Genomic DNA, 23,761 nt, shown 5'->3' on the forward strand with positions numbered 1-23,761 from the left:
AATCAAAGTATGGAAGGGCTGTTCAAGGAAGACCAGTGCAGAGCAAAGGAAGGTCAAAAAAATCAGAAGTCTGTGCATCCCTCTTCATCATGGAGGAATTTGGAACAGGAATTTGGAACACTGGCACAGGGTGCCCAGAGAAGCTGTGGCTGCCCCATCCCTGGCAGTGCTCAAGGCCAGGTTGGATGGGGCTTGGAGCAAGCTGCTCTAGTGGAAGGTGTCCCTGCCCATGGCAGAGGGCTGGAACTGGATGAGCTTTAAGGTCCCTTTCAACTTTAACCATTCTAGGATTCCTTGATTCTATCAATTTGGAGGGTCAGGGGCCACCAGGTTACAAATCTCAGACTATGAAGAACAGAGCTGAGTATCTCTCTCAGACTGAACTATCTATAAGAACTGTGGAGACCAACAATATAAACAGTAACAAATCACCGAGATTAGCTAACATTCACCCAAGGGTTCAAAACCCCCCTTTAGCATGAACTGAATCCCTCACTTCAGCAGCATGTGACTCAAGGCATGCAGTGTGTCACCTCTCTGATACTGCCTTAATATGAAGCAAATGGAAGGTGGCAAATATGAAGAGTATTCCAGTGGAGATCAGTGGAAACACATCTGACATGTGTTCCGGGCGAGCTGATAGAAATCACAACAAAGATTAGGCAGATACTTAAAAAAAAAAACCAAACAAAAGTATACTGGGGAAACAGAACCCACACTCACAAATGTGTAAATATTAGCAAACAACTGGGTGAGGGAGACCCAGTCAGTAGAATCTGCCTGAGTGTGCTGAACACATGCAGCTACAGTGCTTCAAAAGGCTTCTGCAGACACTGAGCCACCACAGGAGGGACGGGAGAGGTTTTCTCTCAGGTAAATACCTAGTAAAAATGAAAGGACTAGCGAAAAGGCAGCAGGAACCATGCTCTGTATGTACTGATGGTGCAAAGAGCCAAATGATGAGGAGGGCCTCATGACACAGAGATTACAGAAGGCCATAAGACAAATGATGTTTTAATAGAACTCAGTGCTTACACAAAAAGGCACAGAGATCTATTGGGAAAGGGAGAGAAAACTTCATTATGCCACCATATAAATCAGTGACACTGCACCCGGGATACTGTGAGCAGCACTGCTTCCCCAGCACAAAAAAGTACAGATAAAATGGACATCGGGAGGAAACAAAGATGATAAACACTGAAAAATGGGAGAGGCTGTAAAGAAACAGAAACAACAACTTAAAAAAAAACCGGCTGAGAGGGCCTGTAAACTGGGAGTGTCTTGGGAATGCCAAACAAGGAATGAATATTTAATGAGCCTTCTGTAAGAGCAATGAATGAGCACAGCTGGTGGGTTCTCATACAGGCAACAGCCGGGAAACTGCTTCGGGACACTGTCAGTACCGAGAGCTTCGTAAAGCAATCGGGTGAACCGACAGCAGGCAAACGTACCGGGAGCCAGTGGACGCCCCACCCCGCCGCCGCCCCGGCTCAGGAATCCAAGAACTGCCGGAGCTGGGGGGAACTGAGTGCACCGAGGCCGGGCCTCACGCACCGCCCGCCGGGCAGCCCGGGCCGCCACAGAGCCAAAGGCCTCCGCCGACCCCGCACCTCAGTGGCGGAGTGCCCTTTCCGAGGGGCCCACCGGTACCGGCCCAGACCTCGGCCCCCGAGGAGGGCAGAGCCCCGCGGCCCGCCCCGACCCTCTCCTCATGGAGGACCCCCCCAAGAGCTGAGGATCAGCCCCGCTGCCCGATCCCGCCGGCAGCGGAGGCCCCGGTGGGCCTCTCCCGTCAGGCAGAGAGCAGCCCCGCCCCGCCGCGACAAAGGCGCTCTCAGGAGTACCTCAGCCCGCCCGCCTGCCCTGGCCCGGCCGCAGCGGAGGCCGCCGCCATCTCTGTCCCTCCTCCTGTCCCATCCCGACCCGTCCGGGCGAGGAGCGCCCGCTCTCACCTGCCGACTACCCGGCCCGCGGCGGGAAGGCGGTGCCCGCTGACGGCCGGATTTGCCGGGCGGTACCATTGCACCGCAGAGGGGCGGTTGGGCCCAGACGCCGGGACTGGGGCCGGGAGCCCCGCGGCCCTGCTCCGCAGCGCGGCCTGGCGAGAGGCCTGGCCCGCCTAGGGGATTCGTCTCGGTTGGTGCCATCCCGCCGGGACAAGCGGAGGACGGCGCTGGAGCCGTGCCTGCCGCGGGATGGGGCACACAGAGCAGGGGGAATCCCTAGCACCATGGCCATGGGTGCCCACTGGGGGACAACGTCCAAACCTCTGCAAACATCCAGGACGCGTGTGTTCAGCCAATGCGGATAAACAGAGGTGTTGCCCTGTTTCCCTGGAAAACACAGCACAAAGCCCAAAGGTAGGGACGGTGAGGAGGGCTGAGCCCTGGCATGGCTCGGCATCACTGTACGAGTGGGCTGCCAGTGGCATCTATGTCCCACTCGAAGTATGAGACCTGGCCCTAGAAGTTTTGAAACCAGCACAGCATCTGTTCATAGAATCACAGATTGGTTTGTGTTGGAAGGGACCTTAAAGCTCATCCAATTCCAACCTCCTGCACAGGCAGGGACAGCTTCCACTAGAGCAGCTTGCTCCAAGCCCCTGTGTTCAACCTGGCCTTGAACACTGCCAGGGATGGGGCAGCCACAGCTTCTCTGGGCACCCTGTGCCAGCGCCTCAGCACCCTCACAGGGAAGAGCTTCCAAATATCTAATCTAATTCACAGTGGTGGAAACCACAGTGCTCACATACTCTAGGTAATAACAGTAATTAAGTAATTAAATAGCAAAACTTAGATAGCTGACCCACTTGTCTCACCTCCCTGGGTGCTCCTCCTTTTAGCGGTAGGTCTCCCAGGTGGGCCTCCTTGGGTAGAGGTGAACCTTTGCTGCAGGTATTTAGCATTGGTACAGGCAGTCCCAAGCATGTGGCAGCACTTGGCAAAACACCACCTGAACTGGCTTGAGAAGAGCGCAGACACTCCTTGAAGTTCTTCAGCGCAATCTGTCTCTGCAGCCGCAACACCTCCCTCTGGGACTCCCGCAGCAGCCGGTCAAACTCAATGACATTCAGGCAGTGAGGGTCGTCCTGCGGGAAATGCAAACATGAAATCGTGCTGCTGACAAGCTCTAGGAGGTGGAACGGGTCAGGGTGGTGATTTCACATGCATACCCCAAAAGCCTTTCTGAGGAGACACTGGTGAAAACCAGGTAACGTGGTACACAAAGATTTCTGTTTCTTGGGTCTTCAAAGCCTCAAAAGCACATTATTCCTCCAATCTGTGGTGCTTCTGTAGCTATAGCAGCACAAGGCAAAAAGGCTTTTCTAAATGTGTGCTTTCTTGGGGCTTGCCAGCAGAGAGCGTGCCGGGATAATGTAAGTTCATTTCGCAGCCAAGCCAGAACCTGAACTGTTTTACCGCCTTGCTGTGGGCGCTGGCATTCTCTGCAGCCCTAATTGAATGCTGGAAAGAATGAAGAACATCTGGGATTTGTTCAGTTGTCACTCAGGATAACGTTTGCTTTTCAAACATTCCTGATTCCTAACCTCTTCAGAGACAGCCTGTGGGGATGGGTGCCTAGCACAAGGGGTCACTCCCCTCCACTCTGGACCCCAAACCAGCAGCTTTTGAAGGAAACCAGTGCAATCTTATTCCCACAAAACCAGTAAGAATATGTCACCAGCTTTTAATTTGAAGAATTGTTTAATTCTTCAAAGGTTTTCAGATTGCAGGAAGCTGAAAAAACACGTACCTGCATGTCCATACAGATGTACAAAAGCTGATTGTGAAAACCTGTCTTTACAAATATGCTGCTGGAGGAGGCATTGCTCATTCCCCTGGAAAGCTCCTAAGCCAGTGAATTCAATGCATAATTGGTATCCAGGACAAATTTAATCTGCTTCCCTGTTCACTTATTATTCACCCTAAAAATAATGTGTGCTTTATAAATACAATTTGTGTAGAAAACCATGGTTACTCTCATGCTACAAGGGGGAAACTGAGGCAGCATTAATGGGAACTGACTACAGATTTAAGAAGTGAGCATCTGGGCCTCCTCTGTGCCAAACCTGCATTCAGACTATCAGTGTAGTAGTTCTTTAAAACAAAATTGGCTGTGGCTCTGTATAAAATCTCCCTTCCCCCACTAAAAAAGGCAGCTATTCCCAACAGACAGCCTCAGAAGCCTGGGGGAACAAGAGAGTAGAAAAAAGGCTCAGTCCTCCACTCACAGTTTCTATTATGCACATCCCCTGCAGCTGCCTTGCTGTTCCCTGCAATCCCTCGCTTCCAAGAATCCACACTGCAAAAAATTGCAGCCTGGTTTTAGGGGAGCTGGGGTTTAGTTGGAAGCCCATCATGAGACTATGATCTCAGGAAATCATTTTACCCTATCCTAAGAGCCCTGACTTTGCAAAACAAGGCTAATGCAGAGTGTCTGACCTGCCACTGGAAAGGAGTAGATTCATTTCATAGCTACTGAGAAATCTGTGCTGATTTAAATACCCTAGATTCAAATTGATTTGGTTACAAGCTCTGAGTGTGCACATAATATCTCTGCATATAACCCCCTTCAGTGGCGTAATGCCTATTGCATGCTGCAGACAGATTAGGGGAATTCTGAATTTTAACTAGCTGGAAATTAAAATTTAATGAGCAGTTGCTTGAGAGAACTGGGAAAAAACCAGATCAGACAGAACAATCTGCTCTCCTGCTCTCTTCTCTGCAAATTCCCCAGTCATGCTCCTAGTTTCTGCCTTGGCAGCTACACAAGCAGACTATCTCACCTTGTGAGCCAGGATGGTCACCCAGGCCCCAGGAAAGTAGTTGCTGAATTCCTCAACCCTGAGGATTGCCCCCAGGTGTATTTCCTTGACTGGTAATGAATCTTGCTCACCTGCTTTTGTCACATTCCTCTACAATTTGTCATCAGTCCATGGCAGATTCAGACTGCCCAGCAAGCTCTGCTATGAAAATCAGAGTGCTTTGGAAAGCACTTTTGGAAAGCTCCCCCTTGGGGGGGGGGGGGGGCGGTCTGCAGTGAGAAATCAAAGGAACAGGAAGGAAATTTCTTCTTGCTGACACCATAGAGCATGGTCAGACCTGGATAACTTTCTCCTGTGATTTAATGCCAGAAATGATCAGTGTCAGCTCTGTACAAACAGCAAACAACACCCAGTCGTTCTTGTCCTGACTAGATCGAGGTTAGGGAAAGACTGAGAATCTACTTTTAAACCCACAGTTAAAATGAACATATGGGGAGCTCAGGGGCAAAAATAAAGTTGCTTTCTGTGAGGAAGTATTTGCCACCTAAATATCATGTAAGATGGGGAGGTAGAAATATAAGCATTCAGCTCACCTGGGTGCAGGAATGTAGGGTTGCATTTGACCACATCTGCATTAGCAAAACAGAGGGCAACCAGTGTCAGCTCCAGTGTTACTGAGCTGCTTCTGAGAGTTTAACTGACCTCAACTGAAAACTTCCAGCTCCTGAGCAAAAGATGTGCCTAATATACCCAGAACAGGTTACTTTAGTCACCTTGAGTGGGAATTGTTTCACCTAGCTTCAGATGTCTGTAGAGGCTCCTTTCAGAGTCATTGCAGAGAAGTGCTTTGAGGGAGTGGCATGTCTGACCAGTTTCAGATATCTGTCTTGGGATGAGCTTAATTATCCCTTTTATTTCACCATTTATATCAGCTAGTCTTGTGCTGGTGCTGAGGGGAATGTGGGTCACCAGCTCGGGTGCAGGCACCCACCCCTGTATAATGATTTGCACCTTGGTCACAGTCATACAAGGATGCACCAAGTTATCACCAGCCTCATGACGGCTGTGAGCTCTCAGAAAGCTGCATCTCAAGACATAGGATTTAGACTGGTGCTTGAGAATGTGCTGGGTTACTTTCCAAAGACACACTTTAAAGGGAGGTCCTGGTTTTGTATCTTGCTTGAAGCTCTGCACTGTGAAAAGTCATCCTGCATCTGTGGCTTCTTGGGGTTTTCCAGGGGAAGAGTTTTAATCACTGCTGAAAATGGCAGCTCAGACCCATGAATTCTCAGAGGGACAACTGGGGTGTCCCCCAGCACTCTGTTCTGGAGGGGTGTGGGCACTGTCTTTGCCGCACACTCACCCAGTGTCCCCCATCCAACTCACATAACTCTGGTTTCAGTCTGCACTTGGGACTAATTGCCCTCACACCACTCCCTGGAGCCTGGTTCCTATCACTGTTGTTGCACTGCTTGTCCCCAGCTACTGAGTGATGCCCCAGAAAGTGCCTCACCTTCCCTGCAAAGAGTTTAGCCTGCAGCTCCCGGCACTCCTGCTGCAGAGCGTCAATCTGCTTGTCTTTTGCCAGGAGAGCACTGGCCTGCTCCGTCAGGTCCTTGGCACGCTGGCGGGCAAATGCTTTTTTGCACAGCTCTAGGCTGGAGCCCTTCAGAGGCACTGGAGCAGTTACCTGCACCGGAGAGAGCAGAAGGAAGAAAGCCACATGCGTTGATGTTCATTAACCACCACGCCATCACCTCAACAGCCATGAGGCAGGGAGAAGAAACTGTCAAGAAACTCAGGCTAGCCTCAAAGGACAGAAAAGCAGAGAGAGGAGCAGAGGAGACCTGTGGAAAAGTGGGAGGAAAGAGGAAGGGCTGGGTAGAGAAGTGGGTCAGAGAAGAGGTGGGAAGGAAAACGTACTCAGCAGATGAGGCCAATGGGTATAGTCAGAATGGGGGGGCTACAGGCAGGGCAACAGTGGGTGGGGTGAGGAGACAAAAATGAGATGAAGGAGGAAAGACAGGAGGAGGCAGCAGAAAGGAGGAGGGGAGGATGCAAGGAAAGATGAGCATGGGAGCAAGGATGGAAGTGGTCAAACCAGGAAGGAAAAAGGAGCTTCTGTGGTTTTCTAGACAGCGGGAAAGAGGGCTTCAGCATGGATGGGTGGAAGAGACAGGCAAAAGCAGAGGCAAGAGAGTCCAGCAAGGGCCAGCAGAGCCTGGGGAGGACTGGGAGGTGTTCAGCAGGAGTTCAGAGTCACATGCTCCCTGCGAGGGAGGCAACAGCAAGGATGTTAGTGGGCTTCAGGGGGCAGCAGGACAGACAGGGACAGGCAGCGGGCTGGGCACAGGCTTTGGGGCTGCCTAGCCACAGTCTCTCTGGGCATGCAGCTGCCTCATCCTGCCTCTAACCCACCCTCCACAAGCCTCAGCCGTCCAAGCGCTTTCTGCTCTTGGGAGACCTGGGCCAGCACAGGAGCCCAGCCAGTTGGTGCCCCCAGGGCTCACACAGGTCTTAAACCATGACCACCCCAAAGCTTCACTCAGGGAAAAAATAAATCAGTATTTGTATGATTGCTGGGGGTCTGCATAGCTGTTGGATGCATATCAGATGATTTCTCTTAACATAGTATCTGACAAATCCATCTGGCAGCAACTGCTGCCCTGCAAGTACCAAAACCCCATGATAGATGGGCAGCATGGTGCCTGGGGACACAGCAGGCAGGCAGTGCCAGGAAAACCCCCTACCTTGTCTTCAGCAAAGCTTTCACTTCCTCCTTTCTACCTTAAGGGGCTTGAATTCCCCACCACAGTCACTCTTTCCAGCTTACTACACCTTACTCTGCTACAATTCACCTTTAGTGAGCCCATGCAAGTTCTTGTACCCAAGATCCCACATGCTGCAGCCATCTCCCACCACTCCTGCATGGTGTCAGATACCACAGGGTTTCCAACAAGCTGCTCTTGGGTTGAAGAGAGCAAAACCAATGCAGCTTGCACAGCAATAAAGGGGAGGTATGGATGGGGCAGAGCAGAGTCTCTCACCCCTTCCTGTTTTGCTTTACCGCACTCCTTATAAAAACACTGCCTGTTTCATTTTGGTGAAGTCAGATGAATTATTTTCACAACTTGCCTACGGAAAGCTGAGCTGATTACCTTAAACTAACACCTTAGGGGGAGGTCAGCACTTTTACAGCCAGAAACCAAGGAGGAGGAAATTGCTCCTCAAGCACGACCAGAAGCATCTGTCGATGGCTGGGGTTTGCGATTCTTGCAGTGCTAATGTGCAAAGCATGTTTGCTGTAGGTTTAAGAGAAGGGAACAGACAAGGCCTTTCTAGCTCAACAGTGGCAAGTCCCGGTGATAAGGTGCTTTCCTAGGTCAGCTTCCCAGCAAGCTTCCGTGCACTCACCACTTTGAGGTTTGCCTCCTGCAGTTTGCGGGCTCTCTCCTCCAGGCGCTTGGCGATCACCGCCAGCTCCGCGTTCTTCCTCTTCAGGTGCTTCACCTTCTCCTCCGTCTGGGGGAAGCAGCTCCTGCGCTAGATAGCAGAAGGAGAGGTTTGAGGTGAAGCCCCAGCTGCAAGGGGAAGTCAAGGTCCTTGGCCCTGCCTGACCTGCTCTGTGCCCACAGGCTTTTCCCAGCCAGGGCTTGGCCTGTTCTCCTGTAACTATCCCAACCATTAAACACTGACCTCTCCTATTGTTGCCTCTCCAGTCACTGAAACTTATGTTTTTCCTGGTATTTTTGTTACTGTGACCTCTTGATCCCTGTGAGATGTCCCTCACCCCACCCCATCCCGCTTGATCCCTCTCCAGCCATAACATGCTTGTAGGCTCTGCCTTTGCTGTCTGGGACTCAGCATCTGTCTATTCTGACCAGCCACCCTTTGGGCTTTCTCTTCCAAAATCATCCTCTGGGGTTACAGCACTCAATATTTGTGCTGCACAACCCCTGCAAGCTTGACCATCATCCTTTCTCTCATGACACCAAAGCATGAGTGGGGGAATGGGAGGAAGCAGCCTAGGACTTCATGATGTTTGCAAAGCAAATTTCCTTTTTCTTCTTATTGATTCTGCTTGCTCTTAATCCCCTTTTATTTGTTATGTGTCTCTTTCAATAAGCTGTCGCTTGCCGATGGCTGGTTCGCTCAAGGTCATGCGCACATGTGTTGTGATGTCTTTTCACATTAGCAAAAATGTCAGGTCAGCCGAGCCTTCCAAGGGTTTTCCTCCCTACTCCTGTGAGTAGGGAGGAAAACTACTCCACTTATGGGCACTTGCTGCTTTCACTGCTTTCCTTCAGCTGAAAGACTGAGGCTGATTTTTGAGAGCAAGTTGTGATGAGAGCTTACACGATACTACTTTTCTCAGATCCCGATAACTGATATGGGGTAACCTCCAGCAGGTAGGTCAGACTGGATTTGTGCTTTTGGTGCAAGAAAATTATCTAAAATACACATGTTGAATTTGGTGATATAAATCTGAAATGTTGAGCAATCAAATTTTCAGGGATCCTGGGTGGCTGCATCCCCACACCATGAGGCTGCACAAGGGGTTGATGCTCTGCAGGGAGGATACAGGACAGGAACATCCCTTTTTGTATATCCTGAGAGTTCTAGCTGCCCACCAGGGAGGGGGCAGCAGGGCAGAACAGGTGGCCTTACACCATGGCAGCCTTGGCTTCCGGTGCTGGGGTGCAGCAGGGCAGGAGCTGGGTGCTGAGCTCCTGTGGGAGCAGAGGGCAGTGCTGCACTGTCACCCAAAGCTGAGGCTGAGTGAATCAGTGTTTCTGCTTTTCTAAATAAAGAGGAAACAGCAGACACTTCCCCCTGCCGTGCCGTCAGCTCACTGCCTTGCTCTCTGCCTGCTCTCACAGGCGGCTGTCTTAAAGGCTCTGGTAGTCTTAAGCCTCTGGTAGTTTACAGCAGGTGAGTAGCTCTGCTCTGTGCCACAAGGAAGAGGTCCTGCTCTAGCCAGTGACGGGTACAACGTGAAGGCTCCCAGGGGAGCCAAAGCACCCAGACCCCCTTTCCCTTCTGGCCCAGCCCAGCCCATCCCCTGTGCCGGCAACTCTTGGAGCTGGCAACACAGCAGCTCGCCCCAGCCAGGACTCCCTCCCAATGGAGCATGCCGTGCCGGCAGCCAGCCCAGCGCCGGGGCTGCATCCTTTGCTCACCAGCAAGCTGTTCTCCTCGGCCAGGCTGGAGCAGCGGTGCCGCAGGTCCTCCAGCGCGCTCAGCAGCTGCGTGTTCTGGCTCACGAGGAAGCCGTAGTCAGCCCCACTCTGCAAAACAGCGTGGGAGATGCAAGGCAAGGCCCCGGGCAAGGGGGACAGGGACACCCACCCTTAGCAGCAAGCCCGGCCAGGCTGTGGGGGGAAGGTGGCAGGGTCGGCATGCATGCAGTGAAGGGGTGGGACGTGGAGGCTGATTTCAGGAGGGAACAAGGGGCTGTAAGTACTTTGGGGCACTAAAGGCCTTTAGGGCTGGGCTACAATCACTTGTGGGTGACATCTCCATAGCTTTAAAAATGCCTTCAGCTTGCACCTGGGAAAAAAGCCCAAGCCCTCAGGTCATCCTCAGCCACTTGTGCCTAATAAACAGGCTGAAGAGGTGGGACCATGTGAACCTCATGAAGTTCAACAAGGTCAAGTGCAAGGTCCTACCCCTGGGTGGGGCCAATCCCAAACACAAACAAACACAAACAAACACAAACAAACACAAACACAGGCTGAGGGAGACTGGATGGAGCAGCCCTGAGGAGAAGCACTTGGGGCTGGTTGGGAAGAAGCTCCCCATGCCCCGGCCATGTGTGCTGGGCTGCACTTCCAGAGCGTGAGCAGCAGTGCAGGGAGGGGATTCTCCCCCTCTGCTGTGCTCTGGGAAGACGGCCCCTGCAGTCCTGATCCAGCTCTGGAGACCCCCTTTTCCCCTTTTGACAAGGGGACAGGACAGGAGGAATGATCTTAACCTGCCAGAGGGGAGACTGAGATGAGCTCTTAGGCAGAAGCTCTTCCCTGTGAGGGTGCTGAGGCGCTGGCCCAGGGTGCCCAGAGAAGCTGTGGCTGCCCCATCCCTGGCAGTGTTCAAGGCCAGGTTGGACACAGGGGCTTGGAGCAAGCTGCTCCAGTGGAAGGGGTCCCTGCCCGTGGCAGGGGTTGGAGCTGGAGGAGCTTTAGGATCCCTTCCAACCTAAACCAGGCTCTGATTCTATGATCTAAACTAGCTCCAGTTAAACATTATCAGAACCAGCAAGAGCCAGGCAGGCAGAGCACAAGCCATGACACTCCAGACTCATGTGCTGCTCTCCATGGCTCAGGGACCCAGTAGCCTGCAGAACTGCTCAGCTTTTGGAGGTGATGAGAGCACCTTGCCCGCTTTGCCATGCCACAATCCAGGTTTAGCCCAGGAGCCAGGCCCTACGCTCTGCTCTCTCTGTGTCTGTGTTCTCTGCTTGGGAAGAAGGCAACACACCGGATTTTGCAAAACACCATCTTAATTTTGTCACATCAAAAGCAGCAGCAGTGCTGCTGAGAGCTCTCTTGTATATAGTCTTGTGGTTACTGCTTCCTGCTCCGAGCAGCTCGCCACAGGCTCACTGCTGAAGCAGGCTCCCAGAAAGTATTTTTGTGCCTTAGCAAAGCTCGTAGCCAAGCTATTGCTTCACAGCTGCCATGTGGCAGCGCAAGCTGCGCATCCCGAGGAGACCCAGGCAGATGTTCCCGGTGCCCAACAAGTCTTTGCTGGTGCAGCCACACAGCCATGACCTTCCCAGTGCACAGCTCTGCTCCTGCAGTATGCAAGTCAAGGCTATGAGAGGAACATCCCTCAGCTACTGAAGAAATGCTGCCCAAGTTTCTCAGTAGCAGGAAGCTGGAAAGGCAGCTCACAGCACTTGGGTGCTGCTAAGCTCTAGGAGGTCTGAGACTAGATGAAACTCACTACACTTTTGAACAATACTATCTTTTGGCTTCTAAATCATGTCCATTGGGGAAATAGGGCAGGAGACCAATGCACCTTTATGGAAAAAACTTGGCAAAGCTGGGAGGGAAAACACAACTGAAGAAGGCTGAAAACAGAAGAAACCCCTCAGAAGATAACACCCAGCCCTGCCTACCAGCCTCACATGGTGTCCCAGGTCCCACCAGCCCTCTAAAACACCAGGAGGAGATATTAGGTGCCATGAGCTGATAGGCCTTTGGCAAGTGGTTTGTAGGTGTCCATCCTGCAGAAATCCCAGGGTTTGAGAAAGCTGGAATGAAAAGTCCCATGGAAAGAGGTCATGCTGCTTTCCATTTGTGGGAAATCAACATTATTTTCCCTCTATTCTCTTTTTCCCTGCCTCAAGTACACAGGCACAGTTACTGCCGCAGCACCCCGGCACCTGGGTGCTCTTCAGTGACTCAGGGCAGTTCCAAAGGGTGGTTAAGGCAGACACAGGAACCAAAGAGCTCCCCAAACTCAACAACCTGCAGGCATCCAAATGCTCCCTTGGGAGCCATACACCCTCCCCAGTGCAGTGCTCAGGGACCCAGTACCACATCCTGCAGCATTGGTCCCATCCCTGCAGGGACAGTGCAGTGTCCCAGAGAGTATTTCCCCTTTGCCAGCTCCAGGAACAGCCAAGTGCTTCTTCAGGCTGGGCACCTATGCAAGGGATGCTGTGGGTGCTGATGGGGGAACAGAGCAGGGTGGGTATATGAGCGGGGAGGTTCTTCCAGCATCTCCTGTGCTGTGTGTGGCAGAACCCTAGGTGGGTTCACTGCCACCTCCAGAGCCAAGCAGGCAGCCCCTGGAATGAAGTCAAGATGCATTATTTCCATCTCCTTGCTGCTGCTGGGAGGCCTCAAGTTTCTTGTCTGTGGTTCCTTGCGCTGAGACAGGCCGAGCGTTTGCTCATAACTTCTGTGCTTGGGGTAGGAGCTTGAGAGCTTTTACAGACAAGTTGATGTGCTCCTGCCTCTCCACATCAGGCAGGCAGGACTCTGGCGTCCTGAGCCCCGGGTTTCTGCAGGGGTCAATTGACACTTCCAGCATGGCAGGGGGATCTTTTGGGGACCTACATTCAAATTTCTGCGTTTGAAACTCCATTTCTGTAGCTATAAAACAACATCATCATCAGGCAGGATGCAAAGACTCACAAGCTCTCACCTCCACACCAGCAGACCGCCCCCACCCAGTTCAGCCCAGGTTTTGTGCCAGGACTTAGAGCTCATGATGTGGCAAAGGCTGGGATGTCCTTTCCAGTCCCCTGGGGGTTGCAGGATGCCCGGGTGAGGTGCCATGGAGCATGAGAGCGTGGCTGTGTGCTCCAGGCTGGGATCAGGCATGCAGCCAAGCCTCTCTGCTGCCAGCACATCCCACTGTGGCCACAGCTCCTTGGGACTTTGCCTGGCGAGGCACAAGGGACATCTGCAGCAAGAAGACATGGAGGCAGGAGATCCCTGCTGAGCCAGGATGTCTGTTCCACACTGGGACCTCGCCACTCAGGGAAGCTTTGCCAAACCTTCTCACTGGCGCCAGCTGCATGGGCTGAACTGTCCTCCATGACCACGTAGAGCCTGGAACTGACAGACTGTCTGGACGTCATCCCACACTCATTATACATTCATTTCCTATAATGAAATAGCTTTTAATTTATTGACCACTCTGCTGTTCCTTAAGGTTCCCACTGTATGGTGCAGCCTGGCTGCAGGCCACGCTCGGTGCCCCCACAAGTGGTGCTTTTTGGAAGGAGCTGGAGGAAACCAGTAGGGAGAAGAGGCAAAGAGGCTTCCCCTAAAGATGGAGGCACACAGAAGTGCCATCAGGAGCTGAAATCCAACAGCATCCCTCAGTCAGGGAGGTTTTCACTGAGCTGGAGACAGCAGGAGTTAAGGCTGAGCTGACACTAAAGGTCTCCAGGCAGTCATGTCTTCCACAGCAGAAGCATCCTTGGCCACTAAATTAACCCAAGTGACATGTTCTCTGCCAATGGTGGGAAATGATCTAAAACCAGAGCAAGGCAGAAGAGCAGCAGGTGCTGAGGGAGGGGAGCCAACTCCGCCTCCCCTGTGCAGCAGGCATATGGCTGAGAAGCCTCCTAAAGGGAAATTGTCATCATCTGTCGCCTCTTTTGGCAGGTAGAGCCCAAAATACAGCTTGTTCAGGATGCACTGAGAAGGAGCGAACAAAGAAAAGCCTCAGTGTGGCAGCTGCAAGAAAGCTGCTGCTTTCTCACCTCAACATTTCACAAAGCACCAGAGCTGCGGCAGCTCTTGCAGGGTGAGGTGCCCAGCCAGGCTGCTAAATGGGTCACGCAGCCAAAATGCCCCTGGAGCACCCAGCATCCAGCACAGCCTTTCAGGTCCTGTGGAAAACTTGCAGGAAGCCATTTGAGGGACAGTAAATCAAACATTGGCAAGGACAGCCACTGCCTGCAGCGCTGCACTGCAATGCGGCTGCCGGTGCCTCGCAGCATGGCCTGGCGCGGGCTGGCAGAGAGGGCTTTCCCCCACGCCAGCCCTGGGGAACACGCCAAAGCCTGAGCCAGCCTGGCTCCAAAATCCCTGTGGAGAGCCAGGCGGGGAGGAGGGGTTTACCTCCATGAGCAGGAGGTCTCTGGTGGCCTCAGAAACAGGTGTTCTCACGCATGATTTTAAAACATACACAGTTTGAGGATGTATAGAATATACAAAATGTACAAATATACAGGATGCACAAGATGTCAACGCGTCCATGCAGGGAGTTCACTGTCTGCAGTAGATACGGGTCCAGCTGCTGTGTTTGCTTAGCAAAAGCAGTCTCAAAACCACCCTCCTCCCTTTGCAGACACCTCGCAGACCTATTTCCTAGGTGAAACTACACCAGCTCTCCTGCTATCTTGGATCTATTAGACCCCCCACTTCTCCTTCATTTGAAATCATTGTCACCAAGCCTCCACCATGTCGAAGCCCTTTAGCTGCTCGTTCCAGCTGACTTTGATAATTAGTTTCCTTAGCATCTCCATCCTCACCACCTGAAAACGAATCCTGTCACTGTCAATCCATTTTCTTCTCTTCCATCAGGTTTCAAGGGAATCAGCTCCCTCACAGAACAAAGTCATTTTCCGTAGGCTGCTCTTCTGCAGTGCCCTCACTGCATGTCAAAAGCAAGACAAAAATAGCATCACCTCCTGTCCGGTCAGTGAGCAAGAGCAAATCCAGCCACTGCTGGCCCAGCGAGTGTGCCTCGCACCGCGGCAAGCACCATCCCTGTGGAGGTACAAGGGATATTTCTGTTAAAGATATGGAAGAAGTAAGAGGCATGCCTGGGATGCCATCAGGGTTATTCTGCCACTCCTTCAATAGGCTGGCTGTGTCCCACAGTTCTGCTTCCTTATTTTTGCACCAGGTTCCTGACTGCAGGCACAAACTTCCCTGTTCTTCCGTTGACTTCATGGTACTTCCCCACCAGCTCCTCACCCCGCAAGTTGCAAACTCCCATTTCCATGAGTCAGCATTTTCTTCCACTGCCTGTCCCTCTTCCAGTCTACTACTTGCCCTTATTTATGTGATTTCCTCATTTATCTGATTTTTATCACCCAATGAAACAAATTCATGGAAGAAAACATCCATCCGAGGCCATTAACTTCAAAGATACAGCCTCCAGCATGGGGTATGCTGGCTCCACAAGTTGCAAGATACTAAGAGAATATTAGAGGAACATTCACTACGTATTTGCTCTCTCTTCCACTTTCCCCAAGCTTCCTCTCCTGCATGCTCTCTGACCACTGCCAGCTCTTCATGTGTTCCTCACAGTGTATCTAAAATGAGATCTGCAGCTAAAACTGGAGTCTCACAAATTCAGGTCCTCTCTATCTTTAAACCTCCTTATGGAAACACCATCATCAATCCCAGGAAAACAAACCCAGCTACTTCAGCAGGAGAAAAATCAGCTCAGTAGCCCTGATTGCCCTGGCTCAGCTACTCTTCGATGAGCTCAGCTTCTCCAGCCTCCCAGCCAGAGAGGAATGAATGTTCCTGCAAAACTGAGACAAGGAGGAATGCGAGTGGAAAATAAATTCTCAAGACAGAGGCAGAGCATCAGGTCTCCGAAATGCAAGGCTGCAGCCGGGTCCAGCATGTAACACAGCATCATTTCTCACCTTTACAGCATATCTAGGGGTTTTGCAAACAGAAGAGAGAAAATGATGCTGAAATACCACACAGCTGCTGGAGAAGCAGTTCTGAACCACTCCTGATGTACTGCACACGTTTCCTCGTCTTTCATGATCAGATAAAGAACAGGGCAGTCAGTGGAGAGGAACAGGGGATTTGGAGAAAGCCTTTCCTTCCCCAGGGAGCAGAGCCCAGCACAGAGACCCACAGCAAGGGGTGCTCACAGGGATGGACCTGATGGGGACTGTCACAGGGTGCTGCTAGGGGTGCAAGTGCTCATCTAGCTGAACAACTGCTGGTATCATCAGTCCTTGGCTTGCTCCTAGCCCAGCTTTGCAGTGTGGTGCAGAGACCTGTAACCCACACTCCTTCCAGCTACCTGTTTCCTGCCTAAAACAGAAGCATGACAAGGTGCATGTGGCCCACACAGGCTTTCCCCAGCTGTGACCCAACCTCACTCCACATTAAACACAAATGGTTTTACAACCCCAGGATGTGTGCAGCCAGACAGGATGCTGCCAGCTGCTGGGATAGAATCCATCCTTGGTTACCAGATAACCTGCAGCATGGGGTTATGCAAAGCAAGCTGCTCAAGTATGACAACAGCATCACCTTCCTGCCCCTGGGTTGTTCTGTGACCCTTGGGCGCCTTGTCAGGTCTTTTCCCACCTAAAACCCTGTGAGAAAGATGTCTGCATTTCATAGGACAAGAAACACGTACAAGCCTATTCTTACCAACTACCGCTTTAACACTGATGTACAAGCTTCTCCATTGTCTCTTACCAGCTTTCAGAACGATTTGGCCTAGCCCCCCTCCAGTAAAGCAGGACTGTGCTCCATCCCCACCATGGTCAGGGAACACAAACAGCATCTCTGTTTCGTTGCATGGAAGTGCGTGAAAGCCAAGCTGTACACCAGAAAACCTAGTTTGGCTGTAAAATTCAGGTGCCAGGACAGCCAACCTACCTTTTTCCCGTAGCAGAATTTTTTAGGTGCTGCTGAGGAGGTCACTGAACCTGCAGAAAAGTGGGCTCAAGCAACAGAATTTCCACTAGAAAAAAACCCAATACGTAGAAGAAGTGGGAAGTAAGTGTGTTAATATCTTCAGTGCAAAACCAGAGAGACTTCGCAACCTCTGCTCCTTGTGTACTCACGCACACAGCCAATCACTTCAGCTAAAACAGGAGTATTGCCTTCTATAGACATTTTAAGGGCTTTTTGTTGTTTAGCTCTGAGCAAAGGTCAGCCTGCAGCTCCCAGCACTGCAGGCTCAGGCCCAGTCAACCCCAAGGTCTTTGGGGAGCATCTGGACTCTTTTCAGATGCCACAACAGATAATTCTATTTTATGAGCTTGCATAAAAAAGAAAACCAACAACCCAAACTGGGGAAAAATGATAAAATTCAGCTCTTCCCAGGTCTGGTATTTTGATGGCTGGAACTGGGGAGATTGTTCTCTGATATCTCATCTTTCTTGTAACAGAAACTCTAATCCAAAGAAACACTCCCTAGAAAGGCCTGAGACTATGCTACTGATGAATGCACTTGGGAACCAGGCGGCTGTCCCTGAGCTGTGTCAGGGCTTCACCCTGGAAAGCCACTGAGCTGTGGTTCAGTAAATCCGCTGCCCATACAGAGGTGCCAGGGCCCTCTAGTAGGATCATGGCTTGGGAAGTTAATACCGGGTCTCCTTCCCTCCCCAGAGCCCCAGCAACAATATTTGTAGTCTCATAAATTTGCTTTTACCGAGTGGAGAGACTGGATTACCTCCCATGTGCAGCTTTGAAGAGGTAGATGTACTCCTCTGCCTTGGAAGATACGTCAAGGAGCTGGAGTGACAGATTTTGTATGCACAGCTCAGTTTTTGCCCAGATATCTGCTCTGTTCTCACCCACCTCTTCTAGTTTCCGAAATCACTTGCAGTTTCCCAGGGGCCAAGAGCATCCTTTCTGCTTGGTCACATTGGCTTAAAAAGTGTTCTAGATGCCCAGGCTCAGGCATGCCAGGAGCAGCATCCCTTGCCCCTCTCAGTGAAGAAAGAACTCATTTGGGGCAATTACAGATTTTATCCTGGACTGAGAAGCTCCAAATCTCCAATGGCTTTAACAATTAGCTAAGAGGTCGAGAGGAAAAACCATGCTCTTGAACCTCTCACGAGGGCCAGAAGTGCTGTTCAGCTGTCAGTATGGAAATCAGAGAACCATGGAATGGTTTGGATTGGAAGGGACCTTAAAGCTCATCCAGCTCCAACCCCTGCCATGGGCAGGGACCCCTTCCACTAGAGCCGCTTGCTCCAAGCCCCAACCAACCTGGCCTTGAGCACTGCCAGGGATGGGGCAGCCACAGCTTCTCTGGGCACCCTGTGCCAGCGCCTCAGCACCCTCACAGGGAAGAGCTTCTGCCTAAGAGCTCAGCTCAGTCTCCCCTCTGGCAGGTTAAAGCCATTCCCCTTGGCCTGTCCCTACAGGCCCTTGTCCAAAGCCCCTCTCCAGGTTTCTCGTCAGCCCCTCTAAGCACTGGAAGCTGCTCTAAGGTTTCCCAGGGCCTTCTTTTCTCCAGGCTGTTTTCCATGCGAGTGGCAAGAGCAGTGGAAGAGTTAGAAATTGATGCCCAGAAAGGTACTTTCCTAAAACTGCTTAAGCAGATGGCTGGGATGCAGAAAGCCTGCACCCACAGCAGGAGGAGGGCAACAAGGCTGCCAGCATTGCACATGACATTTCTCCTCATGTTATTCCAGCAGGAAGGAAGGCTACAGTGACAGGCCACCCAAAACAAGGAAGCAAAGGTATTGGCAAGACCCCTCACCAAAAAATTACAGTGTGAAGTGAGAAAGATGCTGAGGCGAAAGGTCACAGTGCCACAATGGCCAACACCAACGCGGTGTGACAACCCTGTCTCAATAACAGTTAGTCATCACCAGTCCAGAGGAGCCAAGGACAGAGTGAGGAGGCAACGGCTCATCCTCCATGTCCCACCAAGCGACCTGGCCAAGCCATTTGGGCCTGTCTTTGTACAGAGAGTACGAGCTTTCTCAGAAAGACAGTTAAAATGAGAATTACCTTTCCCTTCAGACAGTCTCACTTTGCCTTTTCTTCCATTCATTCCTACAGACAAAGTCCCGCTGGCTCTCCATGGCAGGAGCTCTCTGTGCTTGGCTGTGCAGTCACAGTGCTTGCAGAAAACAGCACTAAGTCATTTGCATAAGGCTGAGCATTGCCAAGACAAGAAAAAATAATTTACTCAGATTTTGAGCAAGATGAAGGAAGATCTTTTCCTAATTGGGATTGCAGGACATGGTGTCTGTAACAGCAAGAACTGGCTTCATTGCCCAGGAAGACCTTCTTGCCCTACTCTTATCTTTTAGCCTGCTGACCTACCCTTTCTAGTCAAGGGCACAGCTCTACCTCAGACATTAAATGAACAGTTTTTCATCTTTGCCAATGGACAATTTGGAGCTTTGGAAAGACCACGAGTTCCTGCAAAAGGCACTGAGCTTATTGCTAAGTGCAGCTTGGCCTGAACACTTGACATGGGGGATCTTTACCAGCAATTTATAATTCTTACTTGTCCTGGGTTCAGCAGTATCAGTGATTTTTCTCCTTCTCAGTAGCTGGTGCAGTGCTGTGTTTTGACTTTCAGCCTGGGAACAGCGCTGATAACACCAATGTTTTTATTTGTTACTAAGTCGTGTTTACTCTGACCAAGGACTCTGTGAGTCTCATGCTCTGCCAGGGAGGAGGGGAAGTCGGGAGGAAGCTGAGACAGGACACCTGACCCAAACTAGGCAAAGAGGTATTCCATACCACAGCACGTCATGCTCAGTATATAAACTGGGGGCAGCTACCTGGAAGGGTTAGATCACTGCTCGGTCGGGCTGGGTATCGGTTGGCGAGTGGTGAGCGGTTGTATTCTCTTCCCTTGTTATTTCCCTTATCATTATTGGTGGTAGCAGTAGTGATTTGTGTTATACCTGAGTTACTGGAGTGTTTTTATCTCAACCCGTGGGAGTTACATTCTTTCGATTCTCCTCCCCATCCCTCCGGGAGCGGGGGGGGGGGGGAGGAATGGGGGGAGTGACAGAGAGAGCTGTGTGGCTGAGCTTAAACCACAACATTACTGTATCTTTATTTTGTGTTATTAAGCCCCACTGGGAGCAACAGGTTCTTTTGTGGATATTTAAGTTCCTACTGGCTGGTCTAAGCACTGGTTTAAGCATTTTTAGTTGGGTTTTATGGATTTACTGAATATTCTGAGCTCCATATGACCTCAAGGGAAGCTGAGGCTTGGCTTTAAGAAATTCAGATCCAAATCAACCTCTTGAGATTGAGAAGTAGTCACGATAGCCAGCTCTTAGCACCCAGCAGTGCTCTTTGCTTATGTGGTTCATGGAGCACCAGAACAGGGATGTGGTCAGTTGCTGCACTTGTCCTTCCTAGAAGTGCAGCTGGGAGCCTGGGGGAAGGAGTAATCCTGGAAGGGAAGGATGCAGGGAATATGCAGAAAGTGAATGACCTTGCTCCTCTCCCTCCTCCAATTTAGAGTGCCAGAAGAGACCTTTCACTTCAGCAACCTGCTCCCAAACCATCCTGAGTTTCCAGGGCCAAAGCAAATCCCACTGGAGCAGCATTCCATAAGAGATGCAGACAACTGAGCTCTTGTGGGAGGTGCTCTAAAATCTGTCTGACAGTATTACAGGAACTTTCCAGCTTCCAGCCACACTGTATCTGTGCCGCTTTAACCCCATTCTTTCTACACAGACATTTTCCTTCTTCTCTGATACTCATTCTGACTGTAATCCTATGACCGCAGTGCCTGGAGATTCTCAGCAGGGAAGTAATTTCTTACCTGCTGTGTCCACACAGAGATTTTGGAAAGCAAGACCAGAGTAATTTCAAGAGCCCAGGACCAAGAATACATTTATGACAGCAAGCTCCCAGGTAGCATTATTCAGTGGTAGCATGGTGAGACACATGACTCTGCAGAGGAGCTCTGCAGTGCATTGCAGGGTGTAGGGGCATACAACAAATGGATGGGAAGACAGGGACACAAGTTGCAGCAAGAGAAATTCCCACCAAAACTAAGGCAAACATCCCTCTCCACAAGAGCACTGCAGCCTCAGGACAGGGTTAAAGAGTGGAGGGATCCCAGCCCTTAGAGGTATTCCAAACCTGCCTGGTCAGGCCCTGGGCAAACTGCTCCAGCTCTGGAGCCAGCTCTGCTCAGAACAGGGGCAGAATGGGAGGCTCCCCCCACCCCATCTCTCAAACTCCAGAGTTCTCCTTGCCAGTTCCAAATGGGAGAGGAACAACAGCTCTCAACCCTGTGCACTCAGGAGGGACCTGAGCAAGAAAGCAGAGATTAACCTGACCTATGGATAGTCTGGGTTTCTGCCTATGGACTGGCCCTGAGGGAATGGCAGAGCAATAGTGGCGTAGGCTGGGACACGCAGCAAGAGCTTCATCATAAAATCAACATCTTTAATCAACTCTGTCAGCGATGAGCCCTCAGGAGGCTCTTCCCTGCACTAGGAGATTACTCCCTGGAGACAGCTGTCCTGTTTGCATAATGTACCTCTGACATCCCAAGGACAACGTCCTAAAGGAATCCCAGCTCCAGCAGCGGGACACCCGGTGCCTGCTTGTTCCAGGCTGGCCAGGAAGAGCTGTGTTTTTGGAGGGAAGCTGTGCCAACATCCCCTTGTCCCCAGCTGTGATACAGCACCTTGCTTCCCAGGAAGTGGGTTTGAGGATGTGGCTTCCACAGCTCAGCAACACTTGTCCTGCTGGGGCCAGCAGCACTGAGGTCCCTCCTGGGCCTTTCACATCACTAAAGCCACTTGATTTCAGGAGGTGATGCTGGCAATTTTATTTTTTTTTTCCAGGAAAAGACAAGTTACCGTTTCTGGGGATCAGCATCAATCCTAAGGATGGCACTGCCATGGTACCACCAGCACCACCACAGTAATATCATGGTACTACTCTATCACTACCACAATACATCAGAATACCACCAGGTACCACAGCACCATCGCTCTGACAGCATCACTGCTCTTGATACACCATCAGTACCATCAAGTACTACCTTGGTGCTACCCTGGTGGACTGGTACTGTGATGATCTTCCCATGCTGATGCCAAAACCCCATAGGAGTGGGAAGGGAAATATTAGCCAGGACCCCCAGGATCATGGGGAAACACACAAAGCAGTCTAAGGACCAAGGCAAAGTGGATGGCAGGTGCTCAGCAGCCACCAACATGGAAACCAAGTGGGATCCTCATGCCCTCCACCACCGCCCATGTGAGATCAGATAGAGCTGTTGCATGGCCCCCATCCCACAGCAGCACCCACGGACACCCCTTTGAACCAGCCACCTGTCCCCAGCCATTCCCAGCCTTCCCACATAGGCTTCCCCAACAAGGCAGTCCTACCCATCCCCTGTAGCTGGCTCTCAGGAACAGAAAGAAGACAGTATGTTTGACACAACTGATTTGACTCTCAGGATGGAGAGAAAAGAGGGTTGGGACAAGAAATCCTTCCCATTCTGCTGCCCCATTTTTTGACTGGGGTGTTTCTGGAATGGCCAGAGGCTGTGGTCAAGGGCAGACTGAGGACTGTGTGGTTCTGTGGAGCCTTTCCCTGAGCATCACGATGAGCAGCCCCTCATAAAAGCCCTATAAGAAACTGCTGGAGTGAAACCATTTTCACTGAGTGGGTTTCCAGCAGTGCTGTTTCTCCTGTGGGAAGGTCCAGCTTGCCCTCCAGACAGGCTCAGCAGCACACCACAGGCTTGGCTCAGAAACTTCCTCTGAAACCCGGATCAGCTCTGCTCAGCTCTTCTCTCCTGTGCTCAATAAGAACAGGCTGAGAACTGTCCTTTAAAAGGAGCTGCTCCAGGGGATCCCAGGAAGATGGCTGATATTTTACCCATGGGAAAGGAGGGGAAGCTGTCCTAAGCAGGGCGAACTGATGAACTTTAGTGGCCTGAGTCAAGGAGGTGAAACTCTGAGAGAGCCTTTTGGGCTGTTTTCAGAGAGGTGGTGCAGAGGCCGGGCATTGCATTGCCTGGAGGTACCCCGGTGCTGTCTGCATGGACAGGTCCCCCCCCCGCAGTGGAGATGCCCCAAGCCCTCCTAAGCGAGTATGGGATGTTCTGTATGGGGGTGGCAGTGAATCATGTCCTTGCCACTGCCTTGCAGAGCCATTGATGCTGCCGAAGCGAGGAGACGCGGCAGGGAGGGCTCGGTGCTGGTGCAGGGGCTGTGTGTATAGCAGGTAGGCTCTGCCTTGTCAGAGCTCCGGCGAGACCCAGACCAGCTCCAGCTCCAGCCGGGTGGAGGCAGCTGGAGACCCCAGCGGAAGGGCAGCAGAGGAGGCAGCTCCTTCCCTCGCGTGGCAGCAGCTCTGGCAGCTCCCAACGGGGAAGGTGCTGTGGGTGGCTCAGCCCCAGCCATTCCCATGCCCGTCTCGTACCGAGGTTACATCCCCCCGATGCCTCGACGCCTCTCGCCCCCAAACGCGCCCACCAGCACCCCGCCTGCCAGCAGCCCCCCGGCAGCCGCCTTACCTGAGGGTGTCTGTCTGTTCGGTCGCTTCCGAGCCCGTCCATCGCCCGCAGCGGCCTAACTTGCTCCGGCGGGGAACGAACGCGCTGCGGGTCCGGCGGGGAGCCGCGGAGGGTCTCCGGGGACTCCTCCTGGGGCCGGGGGCCTGCGGACCCCTCCGGCTCCGGGGACAGCCGGCAGCTCGCCCTGTCGCTGTCGCCCCTCACGCTTTCAGGCGTGCCCGGGTCCGGGCCGGCGGGGACGGCATCGCCCGGGGCCGGGTCAGCGCTGGGCTCCCCGCGCTCCGGGTCCTGCAT

General features: G+C 52.0%; 1 protein-coding gene across 1 annotated transcript in view; it reads right to left on the reverse strand.

Annotated features, from left to right (window-relative positions):
* The window catches only part of TSPOAP1 (TSPO associated protein 1), a gene marked incomplete at both ends in the record, with an annotated part of 65,412 nt that extends 41,651 nt beyond the window's left edge, over positions 1 to 23,761 (reverse strand). The window contains 5 exons of the mRNA XM_080630239.1: positions 2,819 to 3,088; positions 6,279 to 6,455; positions 8,180 to 8,308; positions 9,946 to 10,053; positions 23,468 to 23,761. Of these exons, the coding sequence (XP_080486365.1) occupies positions 2,819 to 3,088; positions 6,279 to 6,455; positions 8,180 to 8,308; positions 9,946 to 10,053; positions 23,468 to 23,761 (978 nt within the window). The remainder of the gene's footprint in view (positions 1 to 2,818; positions 3,089 to 6,278; positions 6,456 to 8,179; positions 8,309 to 9,945; positions 10,054 to 23,467) is intronic.

Source organism: Psittacula echo (genome assembly GCF_963264785.1).
Source record: "Psittacula echo genome assembly, chromosome: 15".
Taxonomy (NCBI): Eukaryota; Metazoa; Chordata; class Aves; order Psittaciformes; family Psittacidae; genus Psittacula; species Psittacula echo.